General features: G+C 57.8%; 1 protein-coding gene across 9 annotated transcripts in view; it reads left to right on the plus strand.

The window, feature by feature from the left end:
- Positions 1-21,598, plus strand: part of SYNGAP1 (synaptic Ras GTPase activating protein 1) — a 59,940-nt gene that overhangs the window by 11,432 nt on the left and 26,910 nt on the right. For 5 of the 9 annotated variants that reach the window (XR_009557071.1, XM_060271097.1, XM_060271096.1 and 2 more), the window contains exons 3-7: positions 1,185-1,290; positions 14,447-14,544; positions 15,366-15,490; positions 16,594-16,747; positions 16,848-16,946. Coding sequence is in view for 8 of the 9 variants with exons in the window: in XM_060271097.1 (XP_060127080.1) it covers positions 1,185-1,290; positions 14,447-14,544; positions 15,366-15,490; positions 16,594-16,747; positions 16,848-16,946 (582 nt within the window). In the remaining variant the exon portion in view is untranslated. Of the gene's footprint in view, positions 1-1,184; positions 1,291-7,965; positions 8,029-14,446; positions 14,545-15,365; positions 15,491-16,593; positions 16,748-16,847; positions 16,947-21,598 lie in introns of those variants that run through there. The other 4 variants (XM_060271098.1, XM_060271103.1, XM_060271099.1 and 1 more) reach the window with 3 other exon arrangements.

The raw sequence follows: 21,598 nt of genomic DNA on the forward strand, positions 1-21,598 counted from the left end.
TCAATGAAAGTTCTCCTTAAGTTTTAGTTGGAATCTCCTTTCTTGGAGAAAACAAGCCCCCCCTTCTTCACCTCTGATGATGGCCCAAATCCTGCCAGGCTCTGGCCACCTGCTCCACCACATTATTTTCCAATGTTGACTGGCTGCTTGCAGCAGCAGTTCATAGAACCATAGAATTGTATGACACACACACACCCCGGGAGGGTCATCTAGTTCAACCCCCTACAGTGCATAAATTTCAGCTAAAGCATCCATTCTGCCCGGACACTGAGGTCCAGCGCCGAGGGCCTTCTGGCGGTTCCCTCGCTACGAGAAGCCAAGTTACAGGGAACCAGGCAGAGGGCCTTCTCGGTGGTGGCGCCCGCCCTGTGGAACGCCCTCCCACCAGAGGTCAAAGAGAACAACAATTACCAGACCTTTAGAAGGCATCTCAAGGCAGCCCTGTTTAGGGAAGCTTTTAATGTTTGATGGATTTCTGTATTTTAATATTTGGTTGGAAGCCGCCCAGAGTGGCTGGGGGAACCTGGCCAGATGGGCGGGGTATAAATAATAAATTATTATTATTATTATTATTATTATTATTATTATTAGACACACACCCTCCCAACTATGTTTAAAAACCTCCAATGAAGGAGAGTTCCTTCAACTTCTGAGGGAGTCTGCTAGGAGCTCATTTCTCTCTGGTGGGTGCTGGAGACCCCCACAAGGCACCACAGCTGGCCCATAGCTGCCAAGTTTTCCCTTTTCTCGCGAGGAAGCCTATTCAGCATAAGGGAAAATCCCTTTAAAAAAGGGATAACTTGGCAGCTATGAGCTGGCCTTGTGGAGCCTGAGAGGGGTCAGGGTGGTTTAAATCCTCGGGGGTCCATGGGGGAAGGCAGCCTCCTGCATTTGGGAGCCTTCCTTGTGAAGCAGGGAGGAGCATGATGGGAAGCCTGAAGTGGAGAGAGAGAGAGAGAGAGATGGGTCAGAGTCCCCACCACCACCACCACCACCACCCCCCCTTGTTGAGTTGGGGCCTTGTCTCCTCCTGCTTCTGCTTCTCCCCTGGGAGCACCACGTTGGCTCCCGAAGCTGCTTGGGTGTGGGGTGGACTGTGGGGTGGAGCGGGTTGGGTCTCGGGACTCCTTTTCCCCTCTGCTATCTTCTCTTGTGCCCTGGTGTCTGCCTCTCTCCTCGGCCAGATCCACCCCCTGCTCCTTCGAGAACGCCAGCGGGATCCCGCTCGGAACAAGCTCCTGCGCCGGACCGTCAGCGTCCCTGTGGAAGGGAGACCCCACCCAGAGCACGGTAGGGGACCCCGAGGGAGTGGGTGCTGTTAAGGGGGGTGGGCCATACACTTGGATCATACCAGGGGGGGGGAAGAGCACCATGTGATCCCAGCAGATCCTGTGCAGGGAGAGATCCTTCCCCACCCTCACCCCCAGCAGTGATCTGGCTTGCCTTCAGAAGCCTCTTGGAGGCAGGGACCCTTGAGGTTGCCTTTTTGCCCCTGCTTTTCCTCTCAGCTGCAAGGAGGGGGTTCTGGGTTCCATGCGGAGGAGCACAGCCTCTAGGGCAGAGGAGACTCCCTGCCCACCCCTGCCCCCTGGCAGGAAAAGAGAGAAGCTTGAGGGCAGGATCCACCCCATGTCTAGCAGGGTGGCACTTGGGTGTGGGGCTGCCCTCCCCCCAGAAGAGGGGGCTCTCCTGGGTCTCTCAGATCCGCAGGCGACGCTGCCACCCTCCCCTCAGCCAAAACCTCCTTCCTCCGGGGACATTAGAGCACACACAGCATGTTGAAAGTGCTGTGGGGTCGTGATTACAAACCCATGGATGCCCCTCCAGCCAGGGGCGTAGGAAGATAGGGGTGGTGGGGGCGGGCCGCCCCGAGCGGCGCGATCTCAGGGGCGCCATCATGGCTGCCCACCCTGCCCCCAAAGCATGTGCCCTGCCCCTGTGCACGGCGCGCCCTGCCCCAAAACGCACACGAGGCAGCGTCACGCTTGTGGGTGGCATGACGCCCCTCGCTGGCAATGCCCCTCGGCTCCGTCCAGGGAGAGCGGGCGCCGCAGCAGGAAGGGGGCCAGGACCGGTGGTGCATCCCAGGGGAATTGGGGGAGAAAGTGCTCCCAGCCCAGGTGGTTGATCCAAGGGATCCACTGTGCGCAGTGGCTTTGAGAAAGGCAAATTCCATGCTAGGGATCATTAGGAAAGGAGCTGAAATTTAAACTGCAAATGCCGTAATGCCATGATGCAAATCTGTGGTGTGACTGCAGGCGGAGGAGCCCTGCGTCCTGTTCTGGTCGCCTCGCCTCACAAAGGATATCGTAGAGTTGGAAGAGGTTTGGGGAAGGGCCACTGAAGGGATCCAGGCGAGGGAGCGGAGAAAGGGGGCAGAGGTTAGAATCATAGAATCATAGAATCCTAGAGTTGGAAGAGACCACAAGGGCCATCCAGTCCAACCCCCTGCCAAGCAGGAAACACCATCAAAGCATTCTTGACATATGGCTGTCAAGCCTCTGCTTGAAGACCTCCAAAGAAGGAGACTCCACCACACTCCTTGGGAGCAAATTCCACTGCCGAACAGCTCTTACTGTCAGGAAGTTCTTCCTAATGTTTAGGTGGAATCTTCTTTCTTGTAGTTTGAATCCATTGCTCCGTGTCCGCTTCTCTGGAGCAGCAGAAAACAACCTTTCACCCTCCTCCATATGACATCCTTTCTTGTATTTGAACATGGCTATCATATTGGGACTTTTCAGCTTAGAGAACAGGCGAGGAAGAGACAGGATAGACGTTGGTAGGATTATTCACGGCCTGGGGACAAGAGGAACCAGTCGGCCACTGTGAGAAGAGGATGCTGGACTGGGTGGCCTGATCCAGCAGGCTTTTCTTACATTTTTATGCATGCCAGGCAGTGCCCCAGGCCTCTGCAGGGCTGTTGAGAATGTGTGTGTGTGTGGGGGGGTGTCTTCAATCAGGTCTGTCCCTTCACCCCTCCTCCTAAAGCTCCCCTGGGTAGGAAAGGGGGAGCACAAATCCCCATATAGTGAATGAAATGAAACCACCTCCTGAATGGGGCCTGAGCTGGCAGAGGCTGGCCAGGAGGCTCAGGGCCGAGAGGATGCGTCCATTTCGTCCGCTTGTGTGAAATCACACTGGAGCCCCCCTCCCGTGAGTCTTTGGGGGGGTCATTGGGGAAAGGGAGGGAGCTTCTCTTTACCCTGACCAATCCCCTCCTTAACGAACCTGTACCCTAATAATTCCTCTGATCCAGACCAATTTGGGGTGGGGCGTGTGTTCACAGGTGCCTGCCTCATTTCCCCTTCTGCGTAGGGTTGCCATATGTCCTGAAAATCCCAGACATGCCCGACCGGGGAGAATTTTATGTTTTAAAGGAAATGTCTGGGGTTTTTTGGGGGGGTGTATTTATTTAAGGGACGTAGGTGGCGCTGTGGGTTAAACCAGAGCCTAGGGCTTGCCAATCAGAAGGTCGGCGGTTCGAATCCCTGCGACGGGGTGAGCTCCCGTTCCTCGGTCCCAGCTCCTGCCAACCTAGCAGTTCGAAAGCACGTCAAAATGCAAGTAGATAAATAGGAACCACTACAGTGGGAAGGTAAACGGCGTTTCCGTGCGCTGCTCTGGTTCGCCAGAAGCGGCTTTGTCATGCTGGCCACATGACCTGGAAGCTATACGCCGGCTCCCTCGGCCAATAATGCGAGATGAGCGCGCAACCCCAGAGTCGGTCACGACTGGACCGAATGGTCAGGGGTCCCTTTACCCTTACCTTTATTTATTTATTTGGCTCAGGCCAGCAGCCATTTGAGCTGTCCACTTTTTTGCTGTCACTGTTCCTTAGGGGACTCTCCTTCCCTTCCCCATGTCCACCCCCTGCATGGATCGCCGTGGGGCGAAAGTCGCCCTCAGCTACCCCATGGAGGTTTCACTTGGGCTCCCCACACAAGTGCCACCATGGGGTGAGAGGGGACAGTCAGATAATGGAGTTGGGGAGGTGGGGTGTCCCAAATTAGCCGAGGACACCCAGTTGTTCAGGGTGTGGGAGACAAGGGATTTGGGGTCCCCCGAGATGATCTCTCCAATGTGGATGGGTGGGGTAGCACTGGCCTTGTGGTGGGGTGCAGGGAGAGGGGCCGCGTGGGGGCCCTGAGGTGCTGGAAGTGGGCCCACAAGTAGTACATCTTTGGGCATAGAGACGAGGGTGCTCCTGAACAAAGCGCCGGTCACTGAGCAGCCACAACCAGGGCTTCTGGCCAAAGGGCATGATAGGACCTGTGGGCAGAGGGTCTGTTTTGCATGCAGAAAGTCCCGGGTTCAATGCCACGTGGCATTTATAGGTGCAGACAAACCCATGGCTTGGTGTGGAGACAGCTGCTCTGTGATGCTGACTGTGCCCCCTCTTTGAAATCCTAGAGCAGGCACTCCCAAACTTCGGCCCTCCAGATGTTTTGGCCTACAACTTCCACGATCCCTAGCTAACAGGACCAGTGGTCGGGGAAGATGGGAACTGTAGTCCAAAACATCTGGAGGGCCGAAGTTTGGGGGTGCCTGCCCTAGAGAAACCCTGCAGGCAGTGCAGTCTGGAGTGAGTCAGGATGTGTTCCCAGTCTCGCCTTTCAAGACCCCTGAGGACCCTGCCCTGGCCCCACTGCAATGGTTCAGGGTGAGTTGCAAGGTGTCCTCGTCACATGGCCACTTGGTTGACTTGTGTGGATGGACTGGACTTTGGCAAAATAACCAAAGCCATGGAGTAGGAGCATGCAATGCAATTCTGGGCTGCATCAAGAGGAGTATAGCATCTAGATCTAGGGAAGTAATAGTACCACTCTATTCTGCTCTGGTCAGACCTCACCCGGAGTACTGTGTCCAGTTCTGGGCACCACAGTTCAAGAAGGATACTGACAAGCTGGAACGTGTCCAGAAGAGGGCAACCAAAATGGTCAAAGGCCTGGAAACGATGCCTTATGAGGAACGACTTGGGGAGCTGGGTATGTTTAGCCTGGAGAAGAGAAGGTTAAGGGGTGATATGATAGCCATGTTCAAATATATAAAAGGATGTCATATAGAGGAGGGAGAAAGGTTGTTTTCTGCTGCTCCAGAGAAGTGGACACGGAGCGATGGATTCAAACTACAAGAAAGAAGATTCCACTTCAACATTAGGAAGAACGTCCTGACAGTAAGAGCTGTTTGGCAGTGGAATTTGCTGCCAAGGAGTGTGGTGGAGTCTCCTTCTTTGGAGGTCTTTAAGCAGAGGCTTGACAGGCATATGTCAAGAATGCTTTGATGGTGTTTCCTGCTTGGCAGGGGGTTGTGGTCTCTTCCAACTCTAGGATTCTATGATTCTAAGGAGGAGGAGGAGGAGGAGTCCCATCTCACAAACCTATTAGAGTTCTTTGAGTGTCAATAGCTCTATAGACAGAGGGGGTTTGGACGATGGGGTACTTGCACTTTCAAACAGCTTTGGAGAGAGCGATGTATGTTGGGGGGATCTTAAATTCCCATACACACTCCTGGGGTCTGGACGGGAGCGAGACCTTGGGGTCATCGTAGGGACCTCTATGATCATTCGTATAGGGATCGAAGATACAACTGCCACTATTACCATTCCATTATACAAATGGATGGTGCGGCTGCGTGGGGAGCCCTGTGTCCTGTTCTGGTCGCCTCAGCTCAGAAAGGAGATCGCAGAGTCGGAAAAGGTTCAGGAAAGTCACCCAGGTTTCCGGAGCAGTCAGTCCCCTGTGAAGAAAGGAACTTTTGAGTGTAGAAAGATGGCAAGTGAAAGTGACATAGATGGAGGTTTGTGAAGTTGTTGGGTTCTGCTTCTTCCCTTTGGGAACATGGACCACTTATCAACGCCATCTCCAACTCCTCAAAAGACTCAATCAATGGGGTCTCGGAAATTGTTACACATCACTTGGGAAGACAGGCAGACTAGTACCAGTGTTCTGGAAGAAGCAAAGATCACCAGTGTGGAAGCAATGATTCTTCAACATCGACTTTGTTGGACTGGTCATGTTGTGCGGATGCCCAATTATCCTCTTCCAAAGCAACTACTTAAAAATGGAAAGGGTAATGTTGTTGGTCAACAAAAGAGGTTTAAAGACTGTCTCAAGGCAAATCTAAATAAAAAAAGTAGTATAAACACCAACAACTGGGAAACACTAGCCCCAGACGAAAGGGAGAAGGCATGCTTGGCAAACCCTCCCCGTGATCAACTCCCCCCCAGAAACCAATGTCCCCACTGCGGAAGGACGTGTGGATCCAGAATTGGCCTCCACAGTCACTTACGGACTCACTGTTGAGACCCTGTTCACGGAAGACAATCTTCCTCGACTACGAGGGATCGCCAAAGCAGCAGTAGAAGCATTGGGTTTATTCAGAAAAGGGAAGGGGAACGGCCAGAGGCCTTTTTCTGGGTGAACCCCCCCCCCCCAAGGAGCCGCATCATATCGCTGGGGGCACCCATGGGTGCTCTTTTCTCCTGTTTTGGGGGGACCTTGGCTGGGCTTCAGCTGCAGCCCCCGCCCTCGTGACCCACTGCCAGCAGCTTCTCAGCTATTCGCTCCAGAGCGCCCCCCCCCCCCCCGTGTCCCTATCCCATAATAGTGAGTTCCATTGAAAGGTAACGGCTCCTGGGCGCTTGACAACTGTTGCTATAGGAACCCTCTCTCCCTCTGGCTGCCTTCCCAGGCAGCCCTATTCAGAGCTGGCCCTTCGTGGGTGTTGCTGCGAGGGACCCAGGAGTCCTGGCTCAAATGCTCTCCCTGCAGGTGGCTGCAGGGCCCTGACAGGGTGTGTGGGGAGAGGGTGAGCGTTGAGCTCCCCCCCTGCAGTGGAGGGCTTTGTTCCAGGCCCCCCCAGCGGAGGACGGGGGTCTCCTGCTTCCCCCAGTCCCCCTGTCCTGGCTCCCCATGGGTCCCCTCTCTGGAGATGGGGGGGTCTTTGGGCTCTGGCCTGCGCCCTCTTCTCCTAGGGGTGTTTTGGGGGGAGGGCAGCGCATGTGTGCCCTTCGCTCCCCTCTCCCCTCCCTCTTCATCCTCCCCCCCCTTTTCCTGCTTGAGGTTTAAAAAAAGATTTTTGTCTCCCGGAGAAGTTGGCTTAAAAGGTTTCCATGGAAACTCCAAGAAGAGATGAAGGGGAGAGGCAGCCGGAGACAGGCGGAATCCGGGGACATGCCCCCCCCCAACCCAACACACACGCGCGCGCGCGCGCACACGCGACGCCCCCTCTTCTGCCGCGGGCCTCCAGCGCCCCCTGCTGGCCTACTGCCAAACTCCAGCGCCGCCCCCTCACCTGCGCGACCCGGCTTCCCTCCCCCCCCCTGCGGTGACCCCGAGTGACCCTGCTCGGGCAGAGGGGCCTAACGAAGGCGCAGCGGGGAGGGACACCCGCCCCCCCCCGGACCCAGAGATTTTTTTTGGGGGGGGGGAGAGAGCAAGCGCCTCTCCCTTACGGAGACTCGTAGAGTCCACGATTGGGGGGATCTGCTCCGGGGCGTCTCGCTTTCGTCACCCCAAAGGAGGGAGCAGGGGGGGGTCCTGCAGACGGGGGGGGCGCGGGGAGTTTTGGCTTTCCCGCCTCGTGGCCGGACTTGGGAGTGCCGGGCGCGCTGCGGCCCCTGCTGCCCGGTGTCCCGGGGCCCCTCCGCCTGCCGTGCCGCCCGTGCCCGTCCCTTCCCGGCTCTCCCGCGAGCGGCTGCTGACAGGCGAGCCCGTCTCCTAGCAACGGCTCGGCATGCTGCGGGGAGCGAGCGGGCGGGCACCGGGCGGGCGAGCGAGCGACGAGCAGGCAGGCAGGCAGGCAGGCAGGCGCAGGAGCGGGCCAGCTGCGCCGCTGCAGGGGCCGGCGGGGGCCAGGGGGGCGCTCGCTCGCCCGGCTGCATGGCCGGCTAGGATCGGGCCCGGCGCCCCCCCCGCGCCGCCCCCGCGGGGCCTTGGCGATGGGCCGCGCCCGGGAGGAGGAGGAGGAGGAGATGGAGCCCGAGCCCTAGCTAGCGGCCCGGAGGGAGGCCCCTCGGTCGCCGCGCAGGTAAGGGCCGGGCCGGAGGCTCCGCCGCGTGGGAGGGGGGCGAGGGCGCTGCGCGGGCGGAGGAGGAGGAGGCATCCGATGTGGGGGGAGCTGCGCGCCCCCGCGTCTCTGCCCCAACGAGCGAGTGGATGCGAGCGGGCAAGCGCGCCCCCGGCGAGGGCATGCGAGGTTGCGCCGGGGAGCCGATCCTACGGAACCTTGCGCCGGGCGGGGAGAGGAGCTGCGGGCTCCACCTGCCCGCGCGCGCTCCCCCGCTCGCCTCTCCCGCTCGCCTCTCCCGCTGCCCGGGGAGGGGAGAAGGGGGGGGGTCGCCGCTTGCCTGCGTCGTGCGTGCGTGACGGGGGAGGGGGACTGCGCTGCATGCCGGGCGGGGGGGGGAGGACAGGGAGCCCCCCTCCCCTGGCACCCGTGCAGGCTGCCCCAGGCTCAAGGAGCGGAGATGCCATCGCTGCTGCTGCCCCCGCTTCTGGAGTGCAGCGCCTCCCTGGCCCTTCTGGAGGACCTCAGGAGAGCCCAGGGGCAGAGGTGGCAGGCAGCTGGGTCAGTTGCCCAGGGGAGCTCCTCCTAGCCCAGCGTAGCCTCTTTTCACGGGGTGGGGGGCTGCCAGGTGAACCCCCACCTCTCTTCCTCTCCCCACCATGCCAATTCCTCCCAGCAATGGTCTTCCCCAGTGGAGGCTGCATGGCTCCCAAAGGCCAGAGGTCACAGCAACAAGAGCGCCTCTGAGCGTGCCTTCCCAGCCCCATGGCAGCCTGCACAGGAACTTCTCCCATGGACTAGCCTGGGCGCAGGTGTGCTGAGGGGCCTTGAGGGGGCAGCAGCTGAGCACCCCCCCTCCCCCCCCACAGCAGGTGCCACAAACCTGACCACCTGGCTCAGCAGAGGCTCACCTGGAAGCTGCTGGCTGGCTTTGCCTCCTCACAGCCCCCCCCCCCAGCTCCTAAAGGCAAACCAGCAAGCCGAGAGGGGTGCAGGGTGGGGGGAGGGAAACCCTAGCAGGCAGGATTCCTGGGGCAGCTGGCCAGGGAGCCCCCCCTCCTTTCCCTCATGCTGCCTTTTGGCCCCTACAAGAGCCGCATGGTGGCGGTGGGGGGCTGGCACCCCATGGCAGGAATGTGCCCCCATAGGATACCTGCTGCAGGTGGGGCCTGTGGGGTGGGCTTTGCTTAGAGGGAACCCAGGGATGGTTTTTGAAATGTGTGTGTTGGGGTAGAGGAGGAGGTGTTGCCTCAAAAGACCCCCCCCCCTTGCCCCTGCCGTTGGCGATGCCCACGTGGTTCCTCCTTGGGGCTGGACATGAGGAGAGTGGGCAGCAGGCAGGAGAGCTGCCCTGTGGTTCCCTCTCTGGACAGCCCAGCCTAGTGGGAAGGTCTCTGGCCACAGGCACCTCTCCCCTAAAAGCTGCTCTCCCTGGTCTGGCCTGTGAAGCTGAGCAGGGTGAGGCCTTTTGGGAAGACTGGGGGCCACTGGCAGCCATCTGTCCCAGAATCAGGTCCTGGCAGCTGGGAGAGGTCTCCTGAGCTGACCCCCCCATTTCTTTCTCAAGGTGCCTTGACCCAGATGTGGGGTGGGTGGAGGGGGGGCCTGTGCCCCGGAGCTGAAGCCAGGCCCCAGAGCCTGGAGAGGGGGCCTGGGAGCACCGGCCAAGTTGGACGAGTGGCTGGCTGGGGGGGGGGCAGCGAAGGCAGATGGCTCACCCACGGAGGAGAAGGAGGCGCTTGGGTGCAGGAACAGATCCCTCGCTCTGTGTGCTTGGGGAGGGCAATGGGCATGGGCCCCTCCCTTGTCTGGCTTCAGGCAGCAGCCACCTTCTGCTACTGGGGCATCAATGGGCAGGGGGAGGACCAGAAGTCCCCAGGGCAGGGGGGGGGACAGGGAAGATAGGGGGGAGGGCTTTTTGCCAAGTGTTGATGCTGGGAGGAAGGGGTGAGGGATGGCTCCCCCCCACTGGGCCTGGTTTGAACGCTCTTCATCAGCCACAGCCCCCCTTCCCCCCCTCAACTGCCCCCCTCAACTGCCCCCAGAGCAGGAGCTCCCCTTCCTTCCCGGGCTTTCTGCCCTATGGACGCTGCCCTTTCCTCTCCCCACCCCAGTCACAAGCCTGGCCTGGCTGAGCCATGGGGAAGAGGGAAGGTGAGGGGGGGCAGGTGAGCTGCATCCTGGCCTCTTCCTGCCCTGTGAGCCCCTTGCAGGCAGGGAGAAGCAGCCCAAGAGGCAGCCGTACAGTCAGGCAGCCGTCAGCTTAGGAGGGACCCCAGGGGTCCTTTAGCCCAGGGCGGTCCGACCTCTTGGACTAAGTGGGTCACCAGAGTCTGACGCGGAAGCAGCAGGCGGCCGCACACTGCCTTGTCGTGGGGAGTGGGGGGGGGAGGCCAAAATGTGATGCTCCCTCTGGGCTTTGGAGAGGAGGAGGCCTGGCAGAGTCCTAGCGCCCTCCCAGCTCCGTCCCAAAGTGGGGAAAGCGCTAACTTTGGGAAGGAGGCGGGAGGACCCCGGCAGAGCATCGCGCCTCCTTCCCAACGCCCAGCACCTTGCTTCGCTGGCGGGGGGCATCAGATGTTGCCAAGGGCCACCCCAAAAAGCCTCTGCGTCTGACCACCCTGATCGAGCCCAACCGCCTGCCCCCCAGGCAATGCCTGGCCCAGAGACCCTGGCCCTGGCCTTCTTGGAGGCTGCTGGGGCTGCGTTCGAGTCCCGCTTGCTCCTGGGTGGCCTCTCTGGGAAGAGCAGGAGGCTGGCCTAGGTCCAGCTGCTTTGGGGCTCTTCCGATACTCTTCCTAGCTGACTGGCGCCTGCTCTCGCTCACTGCGCCTTTTTGTACCCCCCCCCCAATTACTGTCAAGTGCTCATCACCACCACCCCGTCCTGTCGGCATGGCCAGCTGCTTCCGAGCAGATGTGCCTGAATTGGGGAGGGGGAGGCCGCAAGATCTGGCTGCTCAGCAGATGTGCCAAAGAGCGCCCCCAGTTGAGTGACAGCTCACATTCCAGCAACCCTTCTGGGCTGGGGGGGGGCTCCTTGCCCCTGCCACCTCTCTGGGCGCCCAGGCCCTGACCCGCCGGCCTTTCACTCGGTCCTCGCGCCAAGTGACAGCTCCGTGTGAGTGATGGAGGGAGGAGCCCCCTTGAGATGCGCTGCCCAGGTCCGGTTGCTGCAGCCCGAAACTGCGGAGGTTGCAGAGCTGGGAAGTTCAGAAAAAGGGCAGCCCAAACAATGGAGGGGAGGGAGCGGCTCCCCTGCGAAGGAAGGTTGCTGCCTCCTGTGGGAGGGAGTTCCATAGGTCAATTGTGGGCTGCATGAAGCTTCCTACATTCAGCTTTCTGGGATGCCCTCAAGTTCCAATGCTATGAGGGAGAGAGGAAGACTTCTGCCTCTCCACTTTTCCCATAGGTGGATAAACTTCTGCCGTGGCGCCTCTGACTCGCCTCTTCTCTAAACTAGAAAGTCCCTTTCTTCACTTTGGTGGTCCTTTTCTGAGCTGTTTCCAACTCCGCAATATCATAGAATCATAGAATCCTAGAGTTGGAAGAGACCCCAAGGGCCATCCAGTCCAACCCCCTGCCAAGCAGGAAACACCATCAAAGCATTCTTGACATATGCCTGTCAAGCCTCTGCTTAAAGACCTCCAAAGAAGGAGACTCCACCACACTCCTTGGTAGCAAATTCCACTGCCGAACAGCTCTTACTGTCAGGAAGTTCTTCCTAATGTTTAGGTGGAATCTTCTTTCCTTTTGCAGGGACACGGCTTCAAATGTGGCTGCCCTATAGACTCGTATAAAGGCATCCACATGTTAGATTTGGTGGTGATTTATGTGGAAATTGTTTAGCTTGGTTTTCTTTTCTTTTTAATGTTATGTATTTCTTTATGTTATAAGCCGCCTTGAGCATGGTTTCAATTGTGGAAAAGTGACATACAAATACAGTTATGTATATATGTAGGAATGTTGGCAGTTTTGCTTTCAATCACTTTCCCAAAGACCCCTAGTATGGCATTTGCCTTTTTCATGGCCTCCACACAACCTCTTCACCAAGGTCCCTGCTATGACCCCAAGGTCTCCTGTTCAGACCCCAGGAGTGTGTATGTGAAGTTAATATCCCCCCCCAAACATACATCACTTTGCTCTGAATTTACCCTGGATTGCATTTGCCATTTTACCACCCGTTCCCTTAGTTTGGAGAGGTCCGTTTGGAGCTCTTTGCAATCTCTCTTTGCTTTAACAACAATTTAGCCTCGTCCACAAACCTGGCCACCTCACTGCTCGCTCCTATCTCTGGGTCATTTATGAGCAAGTTAAAAAGCTCAGGTTCCGATCCTTGGGGACGACGACCCCCATTTCTCTCCATTTGGAGAACTTCCTGCAGCTAAATCGATTCCTGGTGCACAAGAATCATAGAATCATAGAGTTGGAAGAGACCCCAAGGGTCATCCAGTCCATCCCCCTGCCAAGCAGGAAACACCATCAAAGCATTCTTGGACATATGCCTGTCAAGCCTCTGCTTAAAGACCTCCAAAGAAGGAGACTCCACCACACTCCTTGGCAGCAAATTCCACTGCCGAACAGCTCTTACTGTCCTTGACTGCTCAGCTTACTCGGATGTCTTTGGTGAGGAATTTTGTCCAAAGCTGTTTGAAAGTACCCCATCAACCAGATCTCCTCTGTCTATATGCCTGGTTTGTGAGATGGGACCTGCCTTTGCAGAAGCCGTGCTGGTGCTGCTTCAGCAGGCCTTCTTCTGGGCTCTTAATAATAATAACAATAACAATAATTTATTATTTATACCCCGCCCATCTGGCTTCCCCAGCCACTCTGGGCGGCTTCCAACAAAATATTAAAATACAGTAGTCCATCAAACATTTAAATCTTCCCTAAACAGGGCTGCCTTCAGATGTCTTCTAAAAGTCTGGTAGTTGTTTTTCTCTTTGACATCTGGTGGGAGGGCGTTCCACAGGGCGGGCGCCACCACCGAGAAGGCCCTCTGCCTGGTTCCCTGTAACCTCATTTCTCGCAGGGAGGGAACTGCCAGAAGGCCCTCGGTGCTGGACCTCAGTGTCCGGGCAGAACGATGGAGGTGGAGATGCTCCTTCAGGTATACTGGACCGAGGCCGTTTAGGGCTTTAAAGGTCAGCACCAACACTTTGAATTGTGCTCGGAAACGTACTGGGAGCCAATGTAAGTCTTTCAGGACCGGTGTTATGTGGTCTCGGCGGCCGCTCCCAGTCACCAGTCTAGCTGCCGCATTCTGGATTAGCTGTAGTTTCCGGGTCACCTTCAAAGGTAGCCCCACGTAGAGCGCATTGCAGTAGTCCAAGCGAGAGATAACCAGAGCATGCGCCACTTTGTTATGTTACCTTTAACGCTGCTTTTCACTAGTTTTGGGCTGAGTGGCCCGTAGTATCCCGGAATTGGCGTTCCATTGACTATTTTCCGGTCCTCGGGTGCAGAGGGCCGAGTCCTCCCTTCTGCTGTCAGGATGCCTGTTTGCTGGGGGGAGCTGTGTTGCTGTCAGGCCCTGCTGGCGTCTGGGCCCCTTCTCTTTGGGGTGCCTGGTTGTCCACAGAGAGGAGAAGGCTGGGCTTGGTTGGACCTCCCTGGAGTTGTGGCAGCGTCTGGGGCAGGGGCTTGGAAGTTGAGGAGCCAGAGGGGATTGTCGCCTCGCTTCCCCTGCAGGACTTTCAAGCTCTAGTAGCCGTGTCACAGGCAGAAACCCAACCGTTGCAGGTATCCATCCAAATATCCCATTTGGAATCCCATGCCTCTTCTGAGGCGGCAGTGCAGCATCAGCCCAGACCCCCTGGGTCCTGGGGGGGGGTATTTGGTGGGTGGTCTCTCAAATGCAGGTGCCAAGTGGCCTGGGTGTGTGTGTGTAGGGGGGTAAATAGCCAGGCAGGCCTCTGTGCCGCTTTGGCTGCTATTTCCAGCTCTGACGCCAATTCTTTCTGCTATTTGAGGCTCCTGTGTGTGTCCCCCAGCCCCTCCTGAGGAGGAGGAGCTGCCTCCGGCAGAGCTTCTCCCCCCCCCCATCTGCTCATTCACAACCACCCAGCGCCACACATGCCAGGCGGTCCCCTGGAGGCAGCACGCAGGAGGCCCCCCCCCCATGATGATGCCCCTCTTGCCTATGGGGAGAAGAGGAAGCCCCCTTCTTCTAGGGCCAGGGCCTGGCTGGGGGAAGGGGCGCCCCGGCTTCTCTGTCAACCACGTGCTGAGGCTGGGGCGGTGCCCCCCATTTCGGCGGAGGGGGGCGCTGCCCGTGTCGTTCTGCTGTCACCCCCCATCCCTACAAGAAGACCCTGCTGCAGCCGCACCAGACCCCCCTCCCCCTGTGGCCTCCACTCTTCTCCACTGGCTCCCAGGGGGCACCCCCCACGGCCACGGCAAGGGGGCACCCCCCGTGACGGCCACCTCTCCTTTTGCAGAGCACCACGCTGCCCGTTCCCGTCGGAAGAGCGTCCCCGGAGGGAAGCAGTACAGCATCAACATGGACGCCCCACCCGCTCCGCCCTTCCGGCCCTCGGTGAGCAAAGGCCCCCCACCCCACCCCCACCCTCCCTCTCGCACCACCGGGGGTCGTGCATCTGGAGGAGGAATCCTAGAATGGGAGAGTCAGAAGGGGGGAACCCAAGGGCCATCTAGTCCAACCCCCCCACAGTGCAGGGACCAGATCTGCAGGATCCCTGAGGGGCCGCCATCCAACTCCCTCCAGCGAAGGGGAGGCCACCGAATCATAGAAAGGGAAGGATTGCAAGGGGGCTCTGAGGGTCATCAGGTCTGACCCATTGCAAGGTGGAAATCCCCATTTAAGAATCCCTGACAGAGGGCCATGGAGGGATGACAGGCCTGGGGGAGGGAGCCCCACCCCACCCCCTGGTGGGACCCTGCCCACCTTGTCCTGGGTGCCTCTCAGACCTCTATCTGCAGGAGTGGCAAAGGGGGGGGAGAAAGGGGGGCAGGCACCTGAAGAAGCGGCCTTGCAAGAGCCCTTCCCCAGCAAGCTATGGGGGTCACAGTACAGGAAGGGGGGCAGCTGCGAAGATGCAGGGCTGACCAGCTCACCCCATCCCTCCAAGTGGCTGCCATTGTACTCTAGGGCATGAGGGACGGGGGGGGGGACGGGGGACTGGCTGGCTGCTCAGCCCCAGTGGGCAAATGGTGGGACAGGCCCTTTCCCTCCCCAGGAAACAGGCCCCCTTTCTTCCTGAAAGCAAAGGTGGAGGTGGGGGACATGCTGAGAGGCTTCTGGGAGGAGGAGGGCAGGGGGCTCTGGCTGCCCTCTGGCTGTGGGGCGGTTGCCCAAGGCTCTGACTCTGTCTCCCCCTGACCTCTGGGGCCCCCAAGCAGCAGGGATTCCTCAGCCGGCGCCTGAAGAGCTCCATCAAGCGCACCAAGAGCCAGCCCAAGCTGGACCGGACCAGCAGCTTCCGCCAAATGCTGCCCCGCTTCCGCAGCGCCGACCATGACAGGTGAGGGGATGACGACGGCAACGAAGAGGGCCGAGAGGTAGAGGCTGAGGGGCAGGTGGGGAGGCAGGTTGGGGTGCCCCTTCCCTTGCAGGTGGACGCCAGGCCCCGTCTCCCTCCCCCCAAACCCTTGCCCCCGGGTTGCCCTCCTCTGCTGCACGCTCTCCACCCCCGTCCCCCAGATCCACTCCCCACGGCGGTGGCTGTGCTTGGCTGCCTCCCTGGGAGGCTCATCCCTGGGTCCCCGCGTGTATTTTTAGCCTCCTCCCAGCCCCAGTCCCCCCCCCTCTGACGGCAGCCCCGACACGCTCGGGCTCTCTCTCTCGCTCTCCCTCCGCTTACGCCGCTCGGCTAAAAATATCCTCCTGGGGGCGGCAGCTCCGAGCAGAAATGCCACCGGGGAAGGGAGGGGGGGCCTCCCTTGCGAGAGGAGCCAGCTCACAGGCCTTCGCTTGCGCCCGCTGCCCACGAGGGGAGCCCCAGCGGGGTCCTCTGAGAGGGCTGGGGGGGGCAGCTCTGTCCTCGGACCGGAGACACGGAGTCGGTGGGGGACCCCTTTGCCCCCCACCTGCGTCTCTCCCTCCCAGAGGCTTCCTTGGATAAGAGAGAAGAAGGAGCTGTGGGGCGCCCCCCACCCCAGGAACCTCCTCTTCCTCCCCCCACCCCCGTGTCCGGGGCTGACGCTGCTCACCTCTCCTCTGACACTGGTCTCCATCTCTCTCTCTCTCTCTCTCTCTCTCTCTCTCTCTCTCTCTCTCTCTCTCTCTCTCTTTCTTTCTCTCCTCCGCCTTGACCCCGTTCCAGGCTGGGACCCCCCTGGCAGCTGCAGAAATGTCCCCCTGGGGGGCAGACGCCAGGTACCCCGCCTGAGGGTGGGCTTTGCCGCCCCAGCCGCCACCGGCACCTCCCCCCTGCCCCCTCACTCCCCCTCCCCACCCCATAGGAGCAGCCTCACCTGCGCCCCCCTCCTTCAGGTTCCCTGGCCCCCCTGCCCCCCTGGCCCCGCCTCCCTCTGCTCCCCCTGCACTCCGGACGCGGCCTCCGCACCCCCGCCTGCCCCCCACCCACCCCCTTCCCGCCTGACCTGTCCCTTTGCCCCCTCGCAGGGCCCGCCTCATGCAGAGCTTCAAGGAGTCCCACTCCCACGAGTCCCTGCTCAGCCCCAGCAGCGCCGCCGAGGCCCTGGAGCTCAACCTGGACGAGGACTCCATCATCAAGCCCGTCCACAGCAGCATCCTGGGCCAGGAGTTCTGCTTTGAGGTACGTGGGGGGAGGGGGGGAGAGGAGAGGGAGGGCAGGCGGGTGCATGGGAACGTGCAGAGCGCAGGTGACCCATGCCTTTCTGCCGCTCCCCTCCCAGGTCACCACGTCTTCGGGCACCAAGTGCTTTGCCTGCCGATCGGCCGCTGAGCGGGACAAGTGGATCGAGAACCTGCAGAGGGCCGTCAAGCCCAACAAGGTAGGCCCCACAAAACCCACCCACCCCCATTGGCCCTTGGCTGCCCCCTGTCGCTTGCCAACCCTCGCCAGCTCCTGCTGAAAGTCAGGGCCTCTTCCCTGTCCCTGATCTCTCCCCCCACCCCAAAGCTCTCAGGTTGGCAGGGAGCCAGTCAGCCGCCACTTCCTCCCGCTGAGGTCACTTCCTTTGCCCCTGCTTCGCTCTGGGATGGGGGTCATAGAATCCTAGAGTTGGAAGAGACCCCAAGGGCCATCCAGTCCAACCCCCTGCCAAGCAGGAAACACCATCAAAGCATTCTTGACATATGCCTGTCAAGCCTCTGCTTAAAGACCTCCAAAGAAGGAGACTCCACCACACTCCTTAGCAGCAAATTCCACTGCCAAACAGCTCTTACTGTCAGGGTCCTCCCCTTGCTTTGCCCCATGGCGCTACAAATGACAGGGGGACCCTCCCGCTATTCCCAGAAACTGAGATTGAGAGGGAGACGGGCTGTCCATCAGCAGTAGCCTTCTCCTCCTCTGTGAATCTGTCTTCTCCTCTTTCAAAGCCATCCACAAGAGCTATTTGAGAGCGGAATGGAGGTTTCAAAGCAGAGGTTGCACGGCCATCTGCCCTGGATGCTTTAGCTGAGATTCCTGCATTGCAGGGGGTTGGACTAGATGACCCTTGGGGGGCCCTTCCAACTCTGTGGGAGCCAGAGTCAACTGGGCCGTCTTTCTGTTAAGTTTCATACATCTCTCTCTCTGGGCTCTTCCACACTTCTGTTTGTCCAAGTGCTTTTGCCTTTGCCCCGCTGCTTTCCCCCAGAAAACTTACTCTTGAGCGCTAAATCAGAATAGAATCATAGAATCCTAGAGTTGGAAGAGACCACAAGGGCCATCCAGTCCAACCCCCTGCCAAGCAGGAAACACCATCAAAGCATTCTTGACATATGCCTGTCAAGCCTCTGCTTAAAGACCTCCAAAGAAGGAGACTCCACCCCACTCCTTGGTAGCAAATTCCACTGTCGAACAGCTCTTACTGTCAGGAAGTTCTTCCTAATGTTGAGGTGGAACAAACAAAACAAAATAGGCAACAAACCATGGAAAAGTTGGTGGCTTGTTTGTTCCATTTCATGGGGGAAAGCGGCTAGGCAAAGAGAGTTGTGGGTGAGGCCTCCCTGTCTCGCTCTCGCTCTCGCTCTCTCCTGCCCTGAACTGGGCCACTTCTAGCAGCAGCGCCTGTCACTTCTTGGTTAGACTGGTAAGCTGAAGTGGCAGCTTTTTCCAGGTCAGGCCACTCTGCAACGAGGAGCCAGTCCTCCTCCTCCTCCTCCTCCTCCTCCTCCTCCTCCTCCTCCTCTCCTGGGGTTGGAAAAGGGTCTTTTTTCCCGGCTTTCCTCCCCATTTTCAGTTCTGGGTCCAGGCTTCAGGTATCTTGGCTGGCAAGATGGGGGGTTTGTTGTTGTGAACTGAGAGCCGCAGGTTCCTCTGGGACGCGAGAGCGAACCAAGGACTCTCCTTCCTTGGAGGTTTACAAGCAGAGGCCAAGTGATGCTTTCGTTGAGATTCCTCCAATGCAGAGGGTTGGACTAGATGACCCCGGGGTCCCTTCTGACTCCATGATTCCGTGAAAGGGCTCTTTCACTTCCGGTGCTGGTGTCAGCCGTTGGCCTCTTCCCAGGAAGTGTCCCACCATGAAATGTTCCCCTTCTTCTCTTTTCCTTATTTGTATTCATTAGATTTATATCCTGCCCTTCATCACAAGATCTCAGGGCGGTTGCAGGGTAAGATGTCGGCCATGAGGTCATCTCCAGGAACAGGACTCTGGCCGGCTACCTCACAGCATTGGATTAGGCCTTAAATTACCAAGTCTGAGGATTTCTTTTGGTTGAGTCCCATCAGGGGAAAAGGCAGGGGATAGATAGATAGATAGATAGATACCGTATTTCTCTCTCCGTGAGGCACACCAGACCTTAAGGCCTATTTCCTGGGAAGGAAAAGGGCCTGTCCCACCACTGGCCCACTGGGGCCGAGCAGCCAGCCCCCCCCCCCGGTCCCTCATGCCCTAGAGTACAATGGCAGCCACTTGGAGGGATGGGGTGAGCTGGTCAGCCCTGCATCTTCACAGCTGCCCCCCTTCCTGTACTGTGACCCCATATCTTGCGGGGGGAGGGCTCTTGCAAGGCCGCTTCTTCAGGTGCCTGCCCCCCTTTCTCCCCCCCCCTCCACTGGCTCTGGCTCCAGCCCTGCCCACTTTGCCGCTCCTGCAGACAGGGGGCTGAGAGGCACCCAGGACAAGGTCTTTTAATTTCGTGAGTGCTGTCACCATCTGCAGTGATCAAGGAGCCCAAGAAAGTAAAATCTCTCACTGCCTCCATTTCTTCCCCTTCTATTTGCCAGGAGGTGATGGGACCAGTGGCCATGATCTTGGTTTGTTTGATGTTGAGCTTCAGACCATATTTTGCGCTCTCCTCTTTCACCCTCATTAAAAGGTTCTTTAATTCCTCCTCGCTTTCTGCCATCAAGGTTGTGTCATCTGCATATCTGAGGTTGTTGATATTTCTTCCGGCAATCTTAATTCCGGCTTGGGATTCATCTAGTCAAGCCTTTTGCATGATGAATTCTGCATATAAGTTAAATAAGCAGGGAGACAATATACAACCTTGTCGTACTCCTTTCCCAATTTTGAACCAGTCAGTTGTTCCATATCTAGTTCTAACTGTAGCTTCTTGTCCCACATAGAGATTTCTCAGGAGACAGATGAGGTGATCAGGCACTCCCATTTCTTTAAGAACTTGCCATAGTTTGCTGTGGTCGACACAGTCAAAGGCTTTTGCATAGTCAATGAAGCAGAAGTAGACGTTTTTCTGGAACTCTCTAGCTTTCTCCATAATCCAGCGCATGTTTGCTATTTGGTCTCTGGTTCCTCTGCCCCTTCGAAATCCAGCTTGCACTTCTGGGAGTTCTCGGTCCACATACTGCCTAAGCCTGCCTTGTAGAATTTTAAGCATAACCTTGCTAGCGTGTGAAATGAGCGCAATTGTGCGGTAGTTGGAGCATTCTTTGGCACTGCCCTTCTTTGGGATTGGGATGTAGACTGATCTTCTCCAATCCTCTGGCCATTGCTGAGTTTTCCAAACTTGCTGGCATATTAGGTGTAGCACCTTAACAGCATCATCTTTTAAAATTTTAAATAGTTCAGCTGGAATATCATCACTTCCACTGGCCTTGTTATTAGCAGTGCTTTCTAAGGCCCATTTGACTTCACTCTCCAAGATGTCTGGCTCAAGGTCAGCAACCACACTACCTGGGGTGTACGAGACCTCCATATCTTTCTGGTATAATTCCTCTGTGTATTCTTGCCCCCTCTTCTTGATGTCTTCTGCTTCTGTTAGGTCCTTACCACTTTTGTCCTTGATTATGGTAATCTTTGTACGAAGTGTTCCTTTCATATCTCCAATTTTCTTGAACAGGTCTCTGGTTTCCCCCATTCTGTTGTTTCAAGAAAACGAACCTCATGGAGTCATAGAATTTTAGTGTTGGAAGAGTCCTCTAGTTCAACCGCTGGCAGCCCATAAGTATCTCTGAAAGGGTTTGCATGCCCAGATACTCCCCCTGCCCGGCACTCCTTTCTTGGTGGGGAAAGAGTGCTGGAGCAGAAGGCAATAGGCCCACATCCTGAACCACGCGGGGCAGTCCTGGTAGGATTCCACACCTGTCCAACTGTGTAAAGGTGACCTCCTGGCATGGTCCTCGCAACCAGAATGTGGTGGATTTTGGTAAGCAGGTTTCGTGGTCGCACCTCTTCGAAATTGGCTTGCACCGTTCCCAGAAAGCACCCCAGTTCTGTCGTGTTGGCTGGTGCTTTCTGCTCTCCGAGAGTGTGTTCCCTTTCCTGAGCATAGCTTTTGTCCCACGATGGGAGTTTATTTGTCCCAAGAAACCTGTACTGCGCCCGTCAAAAGCGCCTTTCTTCTTGTTTTTCTTGAGCCCAGAGTCCCGGATCCGCTTCGGGGGCGGCAGCGCCGGTGTTTTCTCAGGGTCTCCCATTCATGTACCGTAGATTAGGCTGTCATCCACGGTGACAGGGACTCCTTTCATGTCCCTAAGGAGCTCAGTCATCTTCCTTTGAAAAGCCTCGGGAGCACGTGGGATTCCAAACCGAACCTCCCGCCAGGCGTGACGAGCGCTGTCAGCGTAGGGCTCTGGCTTGTATCGGGCGTTTGCCAGAAGCTGCTTGGAGAGCCGCGTGGAGGAAACGCTTGGGCTCCAGCCGCTAGTGGGAGCTGATCCTCTGGCACTGGGGTGGCACATTCTTCCCCGACAAGACGTTTAAGGGTCTTGGCAGATGCACATCCCCCCTGTTGGGGTTGTTACACGCCAGGCAAGAGGTTGGGAGGTCTCCTTTCTCGCTGCATTTCCACCTTGTGGAGCCAGGGATTCTGTGGGGTGCTTGTGCCCTCCGGAGTTTGGCACCTGGCCGTAAAACAAGACCCCCAACATCATCTGACACCTGCTGGTATAGGGTGGTATATTTGTTGTTGTTTAGTCGTTTAGTCGTGTCCGACTCTTCGTGACCCCACGGACCATAGCACGCCAGGCACTCCTGTCTTGCACTGCCTCCCGCAGTTTGGTCAAACTCATGTTCGTAGCTTCGAGAACACTGTCCAA

The sequence above is a fragment of the Zootoca vivipara genome, chromosome 2, assembly GCF_963506605.1.
Source record: "Zootoca vivipara chromosome 2, rZooViv1.1, whole genome shotgun sequence".
Classification (NCBI taxonomy): domain Eukaryota; kingdom Metazoa; phylum Chordata; class Lepidosauria; order Squamata; family Lacertidae; genus Zootoca; species Zootoca vivipara.